This window comes from Taudactylus pleione, unplaced genomic scaffold, assembly GCF_031769625.1.
Source record: "Taudactylus pleione unplaced genomic scaffold, aTauple2 ptg000433l, whole genome shotgun sequence".
Taxonomy (NCBI): Eukaryota; Metazoa; Chordata; class Amphibia; order Anura; family Myobatrachidae; genus Taudactylus; species Taudactylus pleione.
The window spans coordinates 503,968-525,291 of NW_028284835.1; the positions used below are offsets into that span (position 1 = coordinate 503,968).

The 21,324-nt window shown below is 48.5% G+C and overlaps 3 protein-coding genes across 11 annotated transcripts in view; 1 reads left to right on the top strand and 2 right to left on the bottom strand.

Moving 5' to 3' along the window:
* TTLL5 (tubulin tyrosine ligase like 5) overlaps positions 1 to 10,162 on the bottom strand; it is a 120,977-nt gene extending 110,815 nt beyond the window's left edge. The window contains exon 1 of the mRNA XM_088447462.1: positions 9,878 to 10,162. Coding sequence (XP_088303588.1) covers positions 9,878 to 9,948 — 71 coding nt within the window. The 5' untranslated portion in view covers positions 9,949 to 10,162. The remainder of the gene's footprint in view (positions 1 to 9,877) is intronic.
* On the top strand, positions 10,090 to 19,893 carry ERG28 (ergosterol biosynthesis 28 homolog). 3 transcript variants are annotated; one of them, XM_088447473.1, is made up of 5 exons: positions 10,090 to 10,216; positions 14,263 to 14,437; positions 14,616 to 14,706; positions 14,841 to 14,959; positions 18,853 to 19,893. In XM_088447473.1, the coding sequence occupies exons 2-5, from the start codon at positions 14,305 to 14,307 to the stop codon at positions 18,939 to 18,941; spliced, it is 432 nt and encodes a 143-aa protein (XP_088303599.1). In that variant the 5' UTR covers positions 10,090 to 10,216; positions 14,263 to 14,304; the 3' UTR covers positions 18,942 to 19,893. The 3 variants fall into 3 exon arrangements, with proteins under 3 accessions (XP_088303599.1, XP_088303597.1, XP_088303598.1); XM_088447471.1 differs by having other exon boundaries at positions 10,090 to 10,249; positions 18,853 to 19,892; XM_088447472.1 differs by lacking the exon at positions 10,090 to 10,216 and adding an exon at positions 10,252 to 10,268.
* The window catches only part of FLVCR2 (FLVCR choline and putative heme transporter 2), a 61,640-nt gene continuing 59,007 nt past the window's right edge, over positions 18,692 to 21,324 (bottom strand). For 3 of the 7 annotated variants that reach the window (XM_088447465.1, XM_088447464.1, XM_088447463.1), the window contains exon 11: positions 18,692 to 19,797. In XM_088447465.1, coding sequence (XP_088303591.1) covers positions 19,525 to 19,797 — 273 coding nt within the window. In that variant the 3' untranslated portion in view covers positions 18,692 to 19,524. The remainder of the gene's footprint in view (positions 19,798 to 21,324) is intronic. The other 4 variants (XM_088447468.1, XM_088447469.1, XM_088447467.1 and 1 more) reach the window with 4 other exon arrangements.

The window sequence follows — 21,324 nt, forward strand, 5'->3', positions numbered from 1 at the left end:
ACAGCATCTCTTTAGTTTTTATATTAGATTACTTCCTGATGTATTTAATCAGTATTTTATAAAGTATTTTCTAATCAGATCATAGCTTTTGTCTCTTCCCAACGGAAGGCAGAAGCTGCTGTGTATAAATCAATGTCAGAGGCCCTAACTTTAGCGCTACAAAATTATATAGCAGACCCTACTGATGTCTTTAGGGAAACGTATGTTCAGGCAAAACAACTCTTAGAATCGCACCTTTTATCCCAAGCTAAAAAGGATGTACTGTTCACTAAGCATAAATTTACAGGTGGGGGAACAAAGCTGGACAGTTGCTTGCTAACATGTCTAAGCCCTGGCGTAGAAGAACTTATATCACAGCCATTAAAGATCCGCATAACAAAGCTTTACTCACAACGAATAATGAAATTATAAATAAGTTTGAAGAGTACTATAAGGACTTGTATAGAGATCTTCCTTTTGATCAGTCTCGGTATGAAGCTTTGATCCCTGATGACCTGTTGCCTTTATTAACTATAGATCAACAGGAGGCACTTTCTGGGAAAATAACACCAGATGAAGTGCTGTTGGCTATTTCACAGTTACAACTCGGGAAATCACCGGGCCCAGATGGTTATTCAAACGAATATTATAAATTATTGCGCCACCAGGTAGCCCCGATTTTAGTGGATCTGTTTAATGACATGATAGACAACAATTCTCCATTCCCATATTTTACAAATACAACTACAATATTGATCCCTAAACCTCAAAAGGATGTGCAAAAATTAGAATCGTACCGACCTATCAGTTTGTTAAATACAGACGCGAAGTTGTTAGCTAAAATTATGGCAAGTCGCTTACAAACTATTTTGCCAGAATTACTAACTCCTCATCAATTGGGTTTTGTAAAAGGGCGTCATTCAGTTCGAGGAGTTAGAGCGGCTATTGCTGCAGTGGCAGTGTCAGCAGGGGCATCTTCAATGTCTACTAACACTCTATTAAGTTTAGATACGACAAAGGCTTTTGACACAGTGTTATGGCCCCATCTATTTAATGTATTACAAATGCGTGGGTTCAACTCTTCATTTATCGGATTGATCAAATATCTTTATTTATCCCCAATGACGTCCCTAATGATAAATGGTTGTACTAGTGCACCTATAGAGATGTTCAGAGGTACTAGACAAGGGTGTCCTCTTTCACCCCTCTTATTTGATCTAGCTATAGATCCGCTGATTAGAATACTGGAGAAGGACGATCATTTTAAGGGAATAAAGATTGGTTCTAAAACAATAAAATGAACAGCATTTGCAGATGATATAATACTTTACATTGCAAATCCTCATGACTGCCTAACGCATATACTAGGGCTTTTGAAAAGTTTTGAAGAAATATCAGGGTTCGCGGTGAACATAGGTAAATCAGAGGCACTTTATTTGGGTTCGCGCAATTCATTACCACGTCTGCCTAGTGATGTTCCACTTAAATGGGCCAAAGACAGGATTACATACTTAGGTATTGTGCTTCCTATCAATTTGGCAAATTTATATCCTTTTAATTATAGACCCATTATAAAAAAAATTTCGGACGAATTGGATGGCTGGGTCGCGCGAGCTTAATCAAAATGATTTCATTTCCAAGGTTAATGTACACGCTCCAAATCCTACCTTTGCTCATTACAGTTAAGGATCTGAGTCTTTTAAATAAAATATTTAGGTCCTTTATATGGAATGGTAAGCGGTCTAAGATTAGTTTGTTAAAATTGCAACAAACCAAATTGAATGGTGGAATAAGCTTTCCAGACATCAGATTATATAATAAAGCAGCTATGATCCGTTATTTGTCGGATTGGATAAATGGATCAGAGAATTATGCTAATACCTCACTTGAGCGAGAATTTTTAGACCAGGGCGATTTGATTACGTTTCTTCACTCCCGTGACCAGGAGTTACCAATCGCAATTAAAAATAATCCTTTATTGTGGAATACAAAACGAGTATGGCACTTGATAAGACAAGAGGCGGGCGTTAACTCACACAAATCATTATTTCTTCCTTTAGTGAAAAATCCACATTTTCAGTCGGGGCAGGCGACATATCCATTCACAATATGGCGTGTGGGTGGCATTCGGAGAATAGGCTGCTTGGTAGATAAAGAAGCATGTCGGGTTTTATCTTTTAGCGAAGCGGCAGAACAGTATAATGCTTTGTCGGGGTTCCCCATGGCCTTCCTGCAGGCACAGCATTATATCAACTCAGTAATCCAGATGTTTGTGGCGGAAGATTGGAATAATCCAGTAGATGACATTCTTTCCAGGCCTCCAATACTCAAGAAAGCTATTTCTAATTATTATCAGTATTTTAAAATATCTTTGGATCACGCGTCCAATGCTAGGGGACTTTCGCAGTGGGTTCAAAAATTTCCTCTGTATACACCGGAAGAGTTATTGACTGCCCTTAATTATTCCTGTAAAACTTTAACATCAACAATATATGTGGAGATGTTTCTAAACATTTTTCACAGAGCTTATTTGTCTCCGCATAGAAGTTTTTTAATGGGACGTTCGGCTTCTCATTCCTGTTATAGGTGCGGAGAAGATAATGCGGACTTATATCATTGTTTTTGGTCGTGCCCAATAGTCCGAGGATTTTGGTTACGGATCAAACGATATGCGGAGTCAGCTTTACTCAATTATGTCCCTTTCATTCCAGAGTGGGCTATTTTTGGCATTATACCTACAGATATGAGAGCTAGCAAAGGAAGCAGAAAACTGTTATTGGCAATTAGCGCGGCTGCTCGTAAAACATTATTGCAGGAGTGGATTTCGACCACCTCCCCATCTTTTGTGTTATTTAAGACAAAGTTATATAACATATTTCGAATGGATTGGGTAGAGGTAGTCTTAGAGAAAGAAAAGAAAGTGGAGACATTTTTTGATATGTGGGAATCATATATATCTACATTATCCCTCGACGTGCGACGCCAAATATATTATAGTGTGAAGGATACATCTTGGTTTTTACTCCAGACTGTTGGAAATAATACACCAATAGACATCAACTCTGCCACGACCTAATGTGTCTTCATCAGATACAGATGATTATGGATCCTTTGGGGGTGGGGGGGGAGGATTGGGAGAGAGCTCTTTTTGCTGTTATTTTTTTTTTTTTTTTTTTTTTTTTTGGGGGGGGTTTCTTTTCTTCTTTGGTAGACACACTGTTACTATATTATGTTCACAACAATTATGATCTATATGTCTACTGTACTCTATGTATATTTATACTTTGTGTGATTGTTAATTTGATGTATCTGATTGTGCTTATGTGCGGTGTCTCAATAAAAGAAATTGTTTAAAAAAAAAAAAAAGTATTTTCTAATACTGTAATAAGAATTGTAATACTGTGTAATGTGATTTTTGGAGACTTGCTGAAAGGACAGATAGTTGCTGAGACAGCGTAACAGAATGCAGAAACTCATAAGGAAATTAGTTTCACTTGTAAAACTTCACTTAAAATGTTGGTGCCTAACACTAAGTCCCCCCTGGGGGTGCCTAAACCTAACCCCCTCCTCCCTGCACCCTGAACCTAACCCTCCCTGGGGGGGGGTGCCTAACTCTAACCTCCGCCAGTGGCACCTAATTCTAACCCCCCCCTTCCCCAAGCCTAACCCTAACCCTCCCCGGGGGTTGCCTAAAACTAAATCCTCCCGGGGGGTGCCTAAACCTAACCCTCCCCCCCCCTGCAGATAACTGCTAAGGACGCCCGGACTTACCTCCTTCGGTCCGGTGTCCTTCGGCATTCAGGCGCCGGGATTATGATAGGCGTCGGTATTTTGATGCCTATCTTAAGTCCCATGTCAGGCTTCTACAGTCGGGATACAGACTGGCGGCATTTAGTCCGCCGGTCTACTTGACTACGTCCCGTAGGAATGTGGTATTAAAAGGACAGATATTGAAGAATAGGCAAATATATAACTAATATAATACATCTTATCTAAGTTCTGGAAAGTTATTTAAAATGGCTCCTAGGAACTTATAAGTTATAAACTAAAAAAAATTAAAATGACCACCGAGGTCCAGGAATCGACCTCGTTTGCCGATTTTCCCGGGCGACGGACGATGGTTGATAACGACCATTCGTGCCTGCGCACCGACAATCTTTTTGTCGTTTGCAGGGGCATTTAAGTGAATGATTTAAATGATAACGATAAGATTCTTATCGTTAGCGTTTAAATTGTTCACTTTATCTGAACGTGTGTACACAGCTCTACTAACATTGTTATTATTGTGGTTATTATAGTTTATAGTTTTTTTATTATTAAAATAGCTTGTTTTTATTGCATCTTTTTTGCATATTATTATTTTTATTAAGTGTTTTATGGGGCTCACGTGTTATTACTATTAAACCTAAATCGAGCATTTTTTCTAAGCGCGGTTAAAAGCGCTGAGGCTATATATTTTGATTTGTCTAATTTCGAGATACATGGATGAGAAACACGAAAAACACAAAAGAAAACCATCTACTGACTGCTGGTTGGGTGGCGGATCACTTATATATGGAGGGGGAATAATCTAGAACGATCACGGAGTGCAGTGCCGTAATTAGGGATGTGCGACTGGTGCCACCACACAGGGCACAAGGGCTCTGTAGGCAGCACTGTCGCACCTCCCATCTTTTGCTTCTGGCTAGCAGGGTGCCTGGAATGGATACACTGCGGTCTGCGCCCTCAGGACACCTGCACCCTCAGGACGCCTGATCAATCCTGCACCTCCCGCTGCTGCTGGCCCCGCCCCTATTACGCAACGCCACAACATCATGCCTAGCACACTCAGGGATCGCGGGGCTAGCAAAGGGCGCATTTGTGCCCTGTTACGGTCCTGGTGGAGTGAACGCCTAGAATATTTGCTTGTCTTACCTTCTAGAATGTTCCGAAAGCTTCCCATATGCACTCGTTATGGCATGGCCTCTTGGGGGAGGGGCGTGAACTTGCGGCACAACCCCTTTTCATTCACTGTAGGGGGTATGCGACCCACGGCGGGGGGGTAGCTGGGACAGGGAGAGATGGGGTGCCGAGGGCCCACTGGCATCAGGATGTGGTCAGCGGGGCGCAGGGGTACCTCCATAAGAGCAGGGCATATTTTAGCCATTTGGAATGCGGCAGGACACGGCGCCCCGCTGAAACAGCCTAGCGGGAACGCTAAAATGAATGTGACTTTTGCCCTATATATATTCCAGCTATCTGTGTGAGAGAGGAATGTGTCTTCGTTATGTTTTGGCTAATTAGGAGATGGTGTATTGGCATCAGAATGAAATGTTGCTGATCAGATATTCTCATACAGTCATATGATTATGTAGTGTACAATGCAGATAAGAATGTCAGGTGCTTGTCTTCAACATTTACAGAATGAACTGTCTTGGAATTTGGGTGGTTGTGGTTATAACACTGCCCAAGAGAAAACTGGTGCCAAGCCACAGCCAGACCGAGGAGCTGACAGTTTCAGAAACAATGAGGATCGATGCAGAAATGAACACTATGGATAATCTATACTAATATAATAATACAACTACTATAATAAGAACGTTATGTCTGCAAGTTTGTTCCAAGTTGGTGCAAAAACTACTGAACCGATTTCCATGAGAGCTGCATCATTTTGTGGTGGAAACTCCTAGAAATAAGCTGCGCTTTCTTTCCTCTCCACCCGGTTCAAGTTAAAGCTGAGCAATAACAAAAACAACATTTATTGACTTCATCAATGCAAGAGATAGGTGTGGCGCCATGCGCTCGGCCGGTAAGGGGTGGGGCAGGCTTGCCTACCCTCCCGATTTGGTCGGGAGCCTCCCGAATATCGGGTGCCGCTCCCGACCCCCCGGAAAGGCAGGCAAGCCTCCCGGCTGCCGCCTACCCCCCCAGACTACTAGTAAAAACCCCCGCGCTGAATCGCGTCATCCTGGCTCCGCCCCCTGCTACATAATGCCTTTTTACCGGCATTGTGAAGAGGGGGCAGGGCCACGATGACGCGATCTTTCGGTCACGCCCCGGCCCCGCCCCCGAAACGGCATCATAGCCCGGCCACGCCCCCTACAGAATGCAGGCATTCAGCTCCCTCCCGGAAGGAAGGAGCTGAATGTCGGCAAGTATGGGGTGGGGGGAGAGGTGCTTTGGGGCATGCGGTTACTATTATAGGATAGACCACATAGCAGTCTGTGCACAGGGCACACAGTCACATTGGTGTGAGAGGTGGGTGAAGGGGCTGCTGCAGCTAATCCGTATAGCGTTGCTGGTCACGTGGGCCGCTCCCACCGTGACAGGGCCTCAACAATGTTTTCAGGAGCTATTAAATCATGGGCGAAGCCGTGGGCAACAGCTAGTTAATTAGATATAATCGTTATATGAGTGGCATTTGTTTAAAGATAATATACTATAAGTATATTATATATATTGTGACACAGTCGGGATAGGGGTCCCTCTCCTGGGTAGATGGACTCCCTCTTTACACACACAGCAGCCGGAGAAACAGGACACAATTCTGGGGTTCTCGTGCAAGCTGGTCGGAGCCAGTCTTTATTGTACTGGACACATAAGTAAAACAAAACACAAACAAAAACCCTAGCCCGTCTGGGCTCTAACTGGACAGTAAGTTCCCTCTCTAACAGAAGACTAATAAGTTCACGTCCACAGTACCTTCTGGTTTGTAGCAAACAGTGTCTCAGAGTAAGCTAACCTGCGGGCCTGCTCTCCCAGGTATGAGACACTCAGCTAAAACAAAACCCAGCTTATCTGAGCCACTTTCAAGTGCTAGTCCTAATGAGCCTCCTACCAGGCTGAAAGGCCCAACACCTGGAGTGGCCTGTGGATGGAGCCCTCCCTCTTCTCACATCCACACCCCCAGGACCCATTCCGGCTTTTCACTAAGCCAACATTTCTAGTCTGTTTTTCCAAACAGACTTCTCCTGGGGGTTTTAAAACACATAGGACAAGAATCTGGGACAGACATAGACGCCATTCAAAACTGTTCCAATGCTTCTATCACAATATATATATATATATATATATACACACACACTGTATAGTTAGGCACTCTAGAAACAGAAGTTAGATGTCATGGTGCTCTCCTTAGGGACAAAGGAACAAGTATACTCCAGTTTACTTTCCCTAGACAAAGAAAAGGTGGCACTCCACAGTCTTGATAAAAAAAGATTATTGTATTGGATAAATTTTCTACTTCTGCAACCAATTACAATGCTACCTTTTCTGGAATGCCAGTTAGTGAATTGTTATTATTAAGCACGAAGGTGTTGGGAACATTAAATATGGCATTAAGGAGAGACCACTGAATATGTGATGATTAACCAATTCCAAAAACAATAAAAGCCAGAAACCAATCCCAGACAGACTGCTTTACATAATGAGCTCTTGTGGACAATAGTAATTGAGGCATCTCTCTTTAAAGGTGCGTACACACTAGACGGTATTTTAAACGATATTGCCGATAACGACAAATCGTTACAATTTTATCGCCCAGACTATATCGTTAACGATGTGCGCTCCTGCGGGTCGTTATCGAGGTCTTCGGTCGTCTGTACTTGCAGTACAATTTCATCAATCTCGTTAACTAATTGGTGCATATCGTCCAGTGTGTACGCTAGGAACGATGAGCCATGAACACCTGCTCAGTATTAAATTAGCCAGAAAACCAACAATTTGGAAATCTCAAACGACGAACGTTATATATTGATCGTTTGTAAAAATTGCTCCTTGTGTATGCACTATATCGTTTGTCTCGGACTCTTGGAAGCTCAAGGGAAATCATCAGCCAATATCGTTCACGGTGCTTATTGTCTAGTGCAGGGATGGTGAACCCCAGGCCCAGGGGCCGTATAAGGTCAGCGGAATCATTTGGTCTGGCCCTCTGAGCTTTTTTCTGCTAGACTCATCTGGCTATCAGGGGGCCTAGAATGGCACCCTGCACCCAGAATCTATGCAGCAGTGCCACCTGGAGCGTTCTTAGGATGCTTCAGATGGTCACACCGCTGCCCTTACAGCTCCCCGGAGCATCCTGAGGATGCTTCGGCCATTGCTGTAATCATTGTGCTTGCGGCCCCGCCCCATGTGACATCACACTGAGGGGGCGTGGCCTGCACCAGGTCACCGAATAATGCTATATATATATATCAAAATGGCCCTCGGCAGAAAAAAAGGTTCCCCACTCCTGGTCTAGTGTGTATGCAGCTGATATCTGTGGAGTGACGCGCTATGAATACTTATATGAATACGTATTGGCATAGTTAGTTTGTAGTGAACAAATATTGAGCGAAAGTGAGGTATGTTAGGATTTTCTGTGTGCTGCAAAGGGCTGGCTTCTATGCTGCTAGAAATTTTCTTATAAATACTTGAAGTAAACTTTTAACGACTTCAATCAACTGTGCGGACAATCAGGTATTAGCACTTTAATAGCATGTACTGGATAAATGATAGCTAGAATCTCATTGATTGCTATGGGCAACATCTCCAGTTGTGCTTTTTAGGAGCTTTGATACATCTGCCCTCAATGTTGTATGTATATGAACAATGGTGACCTAGATTATATATGCAGTATTTAATGAATAACATCATTACTTTACATTAAATGGATATTAGAAGTTACCACATAAATGCATAATGCTGCCAGCTCTGGGCTATTATATATAGTTCATAGAAGCACAAGTTTTCCTAATGAGGTATAAGCGATCCACAGGATGTGAGACTGTTACATAGGGATCCCCGTGATGTGGGACTCTTACTGGGGATCCCCGGGATGTGGGACTCTTACGTGGGGATCCCCGGGATGTGGGACTCTTACGTGGGGATCCCCGGGATGTGGGACTCTTACGTGGGGATCCCCGGGATGTGGGACTCTTACGTGGGGATCCCCGGGATGTGGGACTCTTACGTGGGGATCCCCGGGATGTGGGACTCTTACGTGGGGATCCCCGGGATGTGGGACTCTTACGTGGGGATCCCCGGGATGTGGGACTCTTACGTGGGGATCCCCGGGATGTGGGACTCTTACGTGGGGATCCCCGGGATGTGGGACTCTTACGTGGGGATCCCCGGGATGTGGGACTCTTACGTGGGGATCCCCGGGATGTGGGACTCTTACGTGGGGATCCCCGGGATGTGGGACTCTTACGTGGGGATCCCCGGGATGTGGGACTCTTACGTGGGGATCCCCGGGATGTGGGACTCTTACGTGGGGATCCCCGGGATGTGGGACTCTTACGTGGGGATCCCCGGGATGTGGGACTCTTACGTGGGGATCCCCGGGATGTGGGACTCTTACGTGGGGATCCCCGGGATGTGGGACTCTTTAATAGGGATCCCCGGGATGTGGGACTCTTACATAGGGATCCCCGGGATGTGGGACTCTTACATAGGGATCCCCGGGATGTGGGACTCTTACATAGGGATCCCCGGGATGTGGGACTCTTACATAGGGATCCCCGGGATGTGGGACTCTTACATAGGGATCCCCGGGATGTGGGACTCTTACATAGGGATCCCCGGGATGTGGGACTCTTACATAGGGATCCCCGGGATGTGGGACTCTTACATAGGGATCCCCGGGATGTGGGACTCTTACATAGGGATCCCCGGGATGTGGGACTATTACATAGGGATCCCCGGGATGTGGGACTCTTACATGGGGATCCCCGGGATGTGGGACTCTTACATGGGGATCCCCGGGATGTGGGACTCTTACATGGGGATCCCCGGGATGTGGGACTCTTACATAGGGATCCCCGGGATGTGGGACTATTACATATGTTTCCCCGGGATTTGGGACTATTACATAACGATCTCCAGAATGTGGGACTATTAGATAGGGATCCCAAGTATCTATCAGCGTTATCAGTCTCACCCGTGGTCGCCATCTTTTTCCTCTGCTGGGCACATCGGGTCACCGGGTTCTCGGGGCACAGGAATGGGCATCACCACCAGAATTAGGGAGACTTATCACTTATCCGCTTCTCCCGTTACCACAACAACCAAACTCGCCCCTCCCATCTCAAACGTCACCTCCGTCATTTTAACAATCAGAAGCACAGCTTTGCCACCTCCAATATGGCGTCCTGCTCAGCCCTCTGCCAGCCTTAAAGAAACCCTGCTTAGTGGGCGTGGTCTGGTTTGAAAGCTTGGCATTGATTCGTCTGTGAAAACTCCGGCCCAACTCCTCCAGAACCATTAGGAATACAGAAAGGTAACACGTGGGGAGAGAGGGCGGCTTTAACAGGTGAGACAATGATCGGCAGGTGAGGATGGCTCTATGTATGTGCACCGGGGAAGGACACAGTGTGTAGAGACTAGAGGGGGGGGGAGGAGGAGGGGGGTCGTATGTGGAGAAGGGGAGGGACAGGGTTGGGGCAGTATGTGAAGGAGGGGGGACAGGGTTGGGGCACTATGGAGGGGAGGCAGGGTTGTGTCATTATATGAAGGAGGGGTGGGTGGGGCAGTATGTGGAGAAGGAGGGGGCCAGGGTTATGGCAGTATGTGGAGAAGGAGGGGGGCAGGGTTATGGCAGTATGTGGAGGAGGGGGCAGGGTTGGGGCAGTATGTGGAGGAGGGGGGCAGGGTTGGGGCAGTATGTGGAGGAGGAGGGGGCAGGGTTGGGGCAGTATGTGGAGGAGGGGGCAGGGTTGGGGCAGTATGTGAAGGAGGGGAGGGACATGGTTGGAGCAGTATTTGGAGAAGGGGAAGGACATGGTTGGAGCAGTATGTGGGAGGGGGCAGGGTTGGGGCAGTATGTGAAGGAGGGGAGGGACATGGTTGGAGCAGTATGTGGAGAAGGGGAAGGACATGGTTGGGGCAGTATGTGAAGTATGTGCCCTCCTACCTATATATCTGTCTGTTATTACCCAGTTTTCTTCTATTAATGTTTACAATTGTAAAGCGCAACGGAATATGCTGCGCTTTATAGGAAACTGTAAATAAATAAAGGAGGGGGCAGGGTTGGGGCAGTATGTGGAGAGGAGGCAGGGTTGGGTCATTATATGAAGGAGGGGCAGTATGTGAAGGAGGGTTGGGGCATTTTGTGGAGGGGGGCAGGGTTGGGTCATATGGATGGGTGATTGGGGCAGTATGTGGGAGGGGACAGGGTTGGGGCAGTATATGAAGGAGGGGAGGGACATGGTTGGGGCAGTATGTGGAGAAGGGGAAGGACATGGTTGGGGCAGTAGGTGGAGAAGGGGAGGGACATGGTTGGGGCAGTATGTGAAGGAGGGGGTAGGGTTGGGGCAGTATGTGGAGAGGAGGCAGAGTTGGGTCATTATATGAAGGAGGGGCAGTATGTGAAGGAGGATTGGGGCAGTTTGTGGAGGGGGGGCAGGGTTGGGTCATATGGAGGGGTGATTGGGGCAGTATGTGGAGGGGGTGCAGTTGGGGCAGTATGAAGGAGGGGAGGGACAGGGTTGGGGCATTATGTGAAGGTGAGGTTGGGGCAGTATGTAGAGGAGGGGGGTGAGGTTGGAGCAGTAAGTGAAGAAGGAGGGGGGGCAGGGTTGGAGCAGTATCTGGAGGAGGGGGGCAGGGTTGGGGCAGTATGAGGAGGAGGGGGACAGGGTTGGGGCAGTATGTGGAGGAGGAGGGGGCAGGGTTGGGGCAGTATGTGGAGTAGGGGACAACAGGGTTGAAGCAGTATGTGGAGGAGGGAAGGGCAGGGTTGGGGCAGTATGTGGAGGAGGGGTCTACAGGGTTGGGCAGTATGTGAAGAAGGGGACATCAGATTTGGGGCAGTATGTGAAGGAGGACAGGGTTGGGTCAGTATGTGAAGGAGGGCAGGGACACGGTTGGAGCAGTATGTGAATGAGGGGAGGGACAGGGTTGGAGTAGGGGACAAAAGGCTTGGAGCAGTATGTGGAGGAGGGAAGGGCAGGTTTGGGGCAGTATGTGAAGGGGACAGCAGAGTTGGGGCAGTATGTGGAGCAGGGGGAGGCAGGTTTGCGGCAGTAAGTGAAGAAGGGGGAACAGTGTTAAAACAGTATGTGGAGGAAAGGGCAGGGGTTGGGGCAGGATGTGGAGGAGGGGAGTGCATATTTGAGGTAGTATATGGAGAAGGGGAAGCAGTGTTGTGGCAGTATGTTGTGGAGGGGGGCGGGGTTGGGGTAGTATGTGGCGGAGGCGGGAGTGGCCAGTATGTGGAGGAGGTGGGGTGAGGTTGGGGCACAAAGTGGAGGAGAGGGGGGGGGACAGTGTGTGGAGGGGGGGTGAGGTTAGGGCAGTATGTGAAGTGGGGTCGAGGTCGGGGCAGTATGTGGAGGAGGAAGAGCGAGGTTGGTGCAGTATGTGGAAGAGAGTGGGGGCACAATTCTGGCAGTATGTTGAGGGGGCAGGGTATGAGGCAGTAGATGGAGGATGGTTGAGGCAGTTTGTGTAGGAGGAGGATGGTTGGGGAGAGGGCCACTGTTAGGACAGTATGTTGAGGAGGGGGGGAGGTGTGAGGCTGTATGTGGAAGTGGCACAGTTGGGGAAGTATGCGGAGGATGGGAGGCAGGGTTGGGCAGTATGTGGAGGAGTGGGCAGAGTTGGATCAGTATGTGGAAGAGGGAGCAGTGTTAGGGCAGTATGTGGAGGGGGCAGGGTTTGGGCAGTATGTGAAGGAGGGGACGGACAGGGTTGGGGCAGTATGTGGAGAAGGGGAGGGACAGGGTTGGAGCAGTATGTGAAGGAGGGGGCAAGGTTGGGGCAGTATGTAGTGAGGAGGCAGGGTTGGGTCATTACATGAAGTAGGGACAGTATGTGAAGGAGGGTTGGGGCAGTTTGTGGAGGGGGGGCAGGGATGGGTCATATGGAGGGGTGATTGGGGCAGTGTGTGGAGGAAGGGGTGGGGTTGGGGCAGTATGTGGAGAGGGCGGGTTGGGGAGGTATGTGGGGGGGGCAGGGTTTGGGCAGTATGTGAAGGAGGGGAGGGACAGGGTTGAGACAGTATGTGGAGGAGGGGGGCAGAGTTGGGGCATTATGTGAAGGGGAGGTTGGGGAAGTATGTAGAGGAGTGGTGTCAGGTTGGAGCAGAATGTGAAGAAGGAGGGGGGGCAGGGTTGGGCAGTATGTGGATGAGAGGGGGCAGTGGTGGGGCAGTATGTGGATGGGTGGTCAGTGTTGGGGCAGTATGTGGATGAGAGGGGGCAGTGTTGGGGCAGTATGTGGATGGGTGGTCAGTGTTGGGGCAGTATGTGGATGAGAGGGGGCAGTATGTGAATGGGTGGTCAGTGTTGGGGCAGTATGTGGATGAGTGGTCAGTGTCGGGGCAGTATGTGGATGGGTGGTCAGTGTTGGGACAGTATGTGGATGAGAGGGGGCAGTGTTGGGGCAGGATGTGGATGGGTGGTCAGTGTTGGGGCAGTGTGTGGATGGGTGGTCAGTGTTGGGGCAGTATGTGGATGAGAGGGGGCAGTGTTGGGGCAGTATGTGAGTGGGTGGTCAGTGTTGGGGCAGTATGTGGATGGGTGGTCAGTTTTGGGGCAGTATGAGGATGGGTGGTCAGTGTTAGGACAGTATGTGGCTGAGAGGGGGCAGTGTTGGGGCAGTATGTGGATGGGTGGTCAGTGTTGGGGCAGTGTGTGGATGGGTGGTCAGTGTTGGGGCAGTATGTGGATGAGAGGGGGCAGTGTTGGGGCAGTATGTGAATGGGTGGTCAGTGTTGGGGCAGTATGTGGATGGGTGGTCAGTGTTGGGGCAGTATGAGGATGGGTGGTCAGTGTTGGGACAGTATGTGGATGAGAGGGGGCAGTGTTGAGGCAGTATGTGGATGGGTGGTCAGTGGTGGGGCAGTGTGTGGATGGGTGGTCAGTGTTGGAGCAGTATGTGGATGAGAGGGAGCAGTGTTGGGGCAGTATGTGGATGAGAGCGGGCAGTGTTGGGATAGTATGTGGATGGGTGGTCAGTGTTGGGGCAGTATGTGGATGAGAGGGGGCAGTGTTGGGGCAGTATGCGGATGAGTGGTCAGTGTTGGGGCAGTATGTGGATGGGTGGTCAGTGTTGGGGCAGTATGTGGATGGGTGGTCAGTGTTGGGATAGTATGTGAATGAGAGGGGTCAGTGTTGGGGCAGTATGTGGATGAGAGGGGTCAGTGTTGGGGCAGTATGTGGATGAGAGGCGGCAGTATGTGAAGTAGGAGAAATGTTGTTGGCAGTATGGGGAGGGGGATTGGAGGCTGTTACGTAATATTATCTGGTGATCTCTGGGTAAATGATTATTACATCTCTCTCTGGGAGGAGTGTTCCACAGGTCAGGATGTGATTGTACTTTTAGGTGACCGGAATCTGCTGAGGTTCCTCTGTAGACGTGTCCAGGATGAGCCGCTTTCTCGCTGTCCTGCGCAGTTGGCTGATGATGGTTTCCATTATTGCAGCTGGAAACACTCTGCAGAGCTTCCGGGACCACAGTTTCCTGAGTGACAAGCTGTATACAGGGAGGCCGAGCCAAGGTAGGTGAGACGTCAGTATCAGGTGAGTGTTTCCCTGCATAACTGGAGGGTGATAGCTCATGTGGCTATAGCCCCTGATAGGCGATATTTAGCTGAATTTGTGTGCGTGCGGCGTGTGTTGTCTGTATAATAACACAGGAGCCCCCTATCGTCTCATTCTGCTTCCTCTCCTCCTCAGTGAATGGTCTGCAGGCTCGTACGTTTGGGATTTGGACGCTACTTTCCTCTCTGATTCGCTGTGCCTGTGCCATTGATATCCGGAATAAGACGTAGGTTCTTGCCTGTCAGTTCTAATCACAACACACTTTGCTTCTCACTCATCGTGTCCCAGTCTTCCCCAGTCTTTACCCCGGATCCCCCGTCTAACAGTCTCTCTCTCCCCCTTCCCTCTTCCCCCCTGCAGACTCTATCACATCACCCTGTGGACTTTCATCATGGCCCTAGCCCACTTTCTGTCTGAGGTATGGATCTACCACACCGCGCAGTTGACGATCGGAGTCATGGCGCCATTGATGGTTGCGAGTGAGTTATAGTAATATATAGTTCCTCCTTTCCTGTGGTAATCTCGTGGCGTTATTGTCCTGTGATGTGATCTCTCCAGTAATGGCATCTGCTCCAGCCTGCGCAGTAACGGATCACACCGCAAATCCTGGTGTGCAGGCTGGGGCAGGGGGAATAGTCTCCTGGGCGGGCCGGGGGAGTGGCTGCCCAAATGGAGGCGTTCCCATGTGAACGCCTCCATTTGGGGGCGGCCCCACTGACATCACGAGTGATGTCAGTGGGAGAGATTTCAGCTCTGTAAAGAGCCGAAATCTCTCTGGGGCTTGCGGCAATGAGACTCTACCACAAGGGTCTCGTCGCAAGCCCGATGGTCTTGACCATCGCGACCATCTTCCTGGCCGCTCACTATAGCTGTGGGTGGTCACCTACAGCTATGCGAGCGGCCAGCAGGCCGTTCTAAAAAGAAAAAAGACCGGCCCTGATTCAGAGCGAGCGCTCTGTCAGAGCGTCCGGCTCTGAATTAGGGCCAGTATTTCTACTTATAGCAGTCTGGAGCTGGTTGCTGGTCTTCACACATACAGCCCAAGGGGATACCCTGCCGATGTCAGACATAGTGGAGCAATTTATGCTTCTGCGCATGCGTCTAAGTTGCACCGTGCATGCGTCACAATTGCGATTTCAGTGGCACGCGCAGAGAACGGTATTAGAAACGCAGTGTCAGTGAAAGTGGCTGCATACACACATAGGACGCCATACGAGGCTGGAGAAACTGCGATTGACATAGGGCTGGTGCAAGTTTCAATGATGGCGGTATTACAGAGGCTGACAGTGGGCGTCTTAGGCCTACTCACACCCGGGCGCACGGCTGTATACCAGGGAAGGGCTTTGTGGCGGCATTTGCATAAATTCGCAGACGGGCAAATGCAGATCTTCCTGGCCACTGCTTCGTCCATCTCTGAATCCAGCCCATTGGGTCCTTTGAAGAGCTATCATTTATTAGCATTGATGTATATAGTCCTGGCATTCTCTGTTGAGCTTCACAGTTGGGATCACAGTAATAAAACAAGACTGGGTAATAACAGGCAGATGTGGGAGGGCCCTGCTCGCAGGGGTTCCCAACCACGGTCCTCAAGCATGCATACACACTGGGCGATTAGGAAAGACCGTACGATTACAACATCATAATCGTACAGTCGTTCCTGTTCCCCTGTAGTGCCTGCACTGAACGATTAGTCGTTCAGAGCAGGCACCCGCCTTCATTCTTGAACATGGCCAACATGTCGTTATCGGCAGATTGACCGGCATGTTCAGGTGATGGACAATGTCGGAAACGACCAGCGGGAGCTCGCATCGCTGGTAGTTTGACATTACAGTGCACGATTACGATGTCGTAATCGTGCAATCTCTCAGTATAATTGCCCAGTATGTACGCACCTTAACAGTCCAGGTTTTAAATATAGCCATACTTGAACACAGGTGTATTAATTAACCACTTGCCTGGCATGGTCGTATCAGATACGACCATACCAGACTGTGCTTTCCCTGACATGGTCATATCTGATACGACCAGTCAGAAATGGCCACTAGGCGGCTAAGGGAAGTTATTCTTTCCACTGCCGCCTATATCAGAGGGACCTTCTGGTCCCTCCTTTACACCCGCGGCTCCCCCTCCTGTGTTTCCCGATCACTGCTGGCCACAGTGATCGGGCACTATCGGCACCCCCCTCCCAGCGCCACTTGAATAGAGGAAGCAGCCAGGGCTCATGTAGCCCCGGCTGCTGCTGCTGTGACCCCGATCACTGTGGGCAGCAGTGATCGGGCAGCCCGGCCGGCCCCACCCCCTTCAGTGAGAAGCAGCAGCGGGGGCACTGGTAGCCGCCGCCGCCGCCGCTGCTGCTATGTGTCCGGGCCGCCAGCGGGACACCCTCCCGCTGCGGCTCCGGCAGTGATCACTGGCCGTGTATAGACAGCAGCGGTGGCTCTGGTAGCCGCCGCTGTTCTAGGTATCTGGGCCACTCCCTCCAGCCTCAGCCACTCCTCCTCCCCCATAACGCCCACTTTTATAAGGGGCCAGGCCATAATAAAATTATATATATATTTATTATAATGTGTGTGTTGTATGTATATATATATATATATATATATATATATATATATATATATATATATACACATATATATTATAGTGTAATCCACACCGCGGCACTCCGGAATAAATGGATCACACACGGCTGATTAGGTGCATACACATATATATATATATATCGAAAATATATATATATATATATATATATATATATATAATCTGCCCTGGCTTACACGCACACACACATATATATATATATATATATATATGTGTGTGTGCGTGTAAGCCAGGGCAGATTATATATATATATATATATCTCTATATATGTATGTATAGATAGATAGTTAGTTATCGCAGAGCCTCTGATTAGGGATGGTAATCGACCATCGATGGTTTGCAAGCCATCGATGGTCTGACTGAAAACAAGTAGTTTGCCATTGCTGGTGGGCATCAATGTTGTACCATCGATGGCAACCCTGCATCGATGTTTAGGAAACATCGGCAGTTGTGTCCTACACAGATCTCCTCGACCAATCGCTAAACAATTGATGGCTTCTAACGATGGTTGAACCATCAATGGTACAGATGTCAATGGCCATCACTAGAGTAGAACATAAAAATCGCTATTTTTATGGTATACTGTGTTTAAAAAAAAAAAAAAAAAAAATTTAAAATAGAATAGTGATGGATAAGTTTAAAATTATGTTCTTGACCTAATTCAATCATAAAAGAAACAATTTTGGAGCGGTAAGTGGTTAATACCTCAGTTATTTTAGTTAAACCATCTGTGCTCAAGCAAGGATATCACTAAAACCTGGACTGTTAGTGTGCCTTGAGGACTGAGGTTGGGTAACACTGCTACACTGAGGATAAGAGGACTGGCCCCACCTGATTACAAGGGTTTAAAAGTGCTTCGTGGGACAGAGTATGGAAAAAGAACATTTGTACATTTTATTTGAGCTGTTTAAGAGGGTGGTAGTCGGGTAGAATGGGTTGGGCACAGGATCCTGGCAGATTTCTGTAAGTATTATAACCCTTACCCGCAGCCTACCCCTAATACTGAGCTAATCTGTCTCCTGGGAGTGTCGGCAGACGTCAGTGCTCATTCGCAGCGCTAACGTAAGGGGACGGGATTCCACATGCAGCCGCGCAGATTTCTATTACACACAGCCGGATCGTGGCATTACCATAATGTAGTTAGGTGGTTGCCATGCCCGGGAAAGTGTCTACGCCAATGCAGAATCAGCCCCCATGTGTACACCTGCCTGGTTAGTGTAAGATATTTTTCCACTGTTGGGATAAACCGTGTCCCAGGGTATGCAGTCGGGAAGCCGGTGGATGTAAGCCCGACAGTCGGCTTCCCGACTGCTTTATCCCGGCAAGGGTTAAATGACAGGCGTCTAAATCTAGAAGAGATGCCGGGCGCCGCCGCGGGGAAGGGGGGGGGGGGGGGACTGGTAGGTTTAGGGTTCCCGTGGGGGACTTAGGGTTGGGCGGAGGGGGGGGTGGGGGTTTAGGTTAGTTGATACTTACCTGCGTCTGGCGGTAATTCATACAGATTCCATATCCCAGCTCCTGGGTCGCCCTACAGATCAGAGCGTAATAACACACAGGGCACCAGTAACATAAAACATATTTATAGGAAAAGGAAAGTCAACCAGCTCAGATTGATATTAAATGTATAATATAAAGGAATATTGTAATATTTATTAAATGTCAATGATTTCAGATTGCAATGAATAAAGTAGTAATATAATGAAAGCAACAATAGTTATATAAGTGTTATGGAAACATACAGGACTACTGTGTCCCCTCTCGCTGCCCGCAGGCTTCTCCATCCTCGGCATGGTGATCGGGTTCCAGCACCTGGAGGCTGTGCCAGAGCCCCCAACTTCCAGTAATAAAAAGAGGAACTGATGGGACCCCTGGGGAACGACGGACACAGCACATGTGCCAACGTGACCCCTATCAGACTCCGTTACACCAGCCTCATGCTCCGGAATACGTCACCGAAGGGCCGATAATAATTTATACCCATTCTCTGCTTCTTTGCTCTATCAGGTTTTTATTTTAAATAAAAGGAAAAAAAGTGTTTGTTTTTTTTGTCTCTGGATCTGGCACCAACAGTTCTCCGCAAAAGGTCCCTGAGCGTCTGCCAAACCCGTCTTTGGTTCACAAGACCTGAGCCCGGTCTATGGTGCCGGGATGGTTCCCATGGCGTCACCAGCTTTCAGAGGGAGGGACGAGGTTTCGTTTCAGAGGCCTGGGGAAATCAAAGGATCTGGCACCTCAGCGATGTCCAAGTGCTGCTTTACTGGCCCCTGCATAAGAAACAAGGTGTCGTCATAATTCCCAGTCACAGTCGCCCCTCACCGACTATCTACAGAGCTGCCCACACCAAGCAAGCTGGAAAGTAGGTACGGGTTATAGGCAGCCAGCGGAGAGCGGTGTTAGTGCTGCAGTAGCCTCCCCATTACATACAGACTGATGCCTCATTGCGTTATGTTAGTAAGAGTGCCCATCTAATACCAGGAGGAGGAGCACAGACCCGTGAGGCATGGACCCAGGACAGAGGTCCCTGCTCCTCCTCCTCCCAGAGATCCCCACCATTGTGTTGCACCAGAAATAAAGAGTGGGGACAGAGAAGGGTTCCTTGGACGGTAGCATTGAAAGCACCAGATCCCACCGACATTATATGTAGCGCACGGCACTCACCTGACTGAGAATATACTGAGCCGTAGCTGATGTCCAGAGCCCAGCCTTCTACCAGGGGCTGCAACAACAGTGTCTGTCACCAGAGGGCGCTCTATACCTGACTCACCTTGGCATCTACTAAACTGGGTTCAATATATGCACACACCAGTGACCACATATCGGACACAGCGGACTTCATTTGATAATGGTAAACTGGGTTCTCCATGTTAGAGCCTAACAGTGTACTCTTATTGCACAGCGAGGATAGCACACACAATTAGTCAGTTATAAAATGGGCTAATTCCTACTTTTAAAACTTTATTATCCAGTTTTTATTGCATACACACCTACTCTGCTGTATGCATGGACCTAGACCACAGGTTCTCAAACTCGGTCTTCAGGACCACAAACAGTGCATGTTTTCCAGCTCTCCTTATAGAATTAGCTCCACCGGTGGATCTTTTAAATTGTGTCAGTGAGTAATGAACACACCTGTGCACCTGCTGGGTGACCTGGAAAAGGTGACCTGTGTGGGGTCCTGTGGACAGAGTATGAGGACCCCTGAGCTAGGCTGATTGAGAAGACTTCAGTGATGTATCCAAATGATCTCTATAGAGGTAACATAGGACCTGATTCAGCAAGAAACGCAGTTGCTAATAAGCACGCAATCAGACGATTGTTGCGTACTGCGCATACTAGCTATTGCAATCGCAGGGGCTATGCAGACCCCTCACAGATTGTTTCTCAGGACGCACCGTTTGTGGGTTGTGATGGGGGGGGTCAGGCGTGCCAGTGCATAAATTATCCACTGCGATGCCATGCGCAGTCTGAGGCCTCATAGCGTGTGTGGTTGTTAGCAATTTCTCAGTAAGGTCAGGGCTTATACAAGTGTGCATGAGGCTACGATGGTACTCCATTGAACCGATGGTCTCGCTATTCTGCTAAGTATTACGGATGTGTGCAATGTAAAGTGGGCGTCCTTATGTAGTGCTGAGTTTGCATTGCGATTGCAGTGGATTAGCATAATATCGCAGCTGAACTGTGTGCGTACGCAATGTTGCATAGCATAGTGACTCAGGCCCGTAGTCTGCTGCCCCATATACCAGAGGTAATCCATCAGATCAGTCCATGCTGCAGAGGAGCTTACAATCTAATGTCAGACACACAGGCTCCTTGCAGTTGGGCGCAGGTCACCGGTGCTAATATCACACATACATTTCTTATGGGATACAAGAATTTTCCCAATAACATGAGCAGGGAGCCATGTGCAGGAAGCCTTACAGACCGGGACGGCCATCGCTGAGCACGCAGTAGCTTCCAGGGACAACCCGCTGCCTAAGGGATGTTCTGTAGTAACCCACATTGTCCAGTTCATGCACAGTTACTCCTGTGCCAACACAAACAGGTTTGTCTCTTTTGTACAGCAAAGTGCTCCAGCCAGAATCTCCACGTGTCCACATGGGATCACAGAACTGAGACTAGAGTAATGTGGTACCTCCCCTCCCCCTCAGTGAGCCGCTCCTATAACACTGGAGATATATGGAGCCTGCAGCTCTTCAGCTATGGTGGAACTACAAGTCACAGTAGAGCATGCTGAAAATTGTAG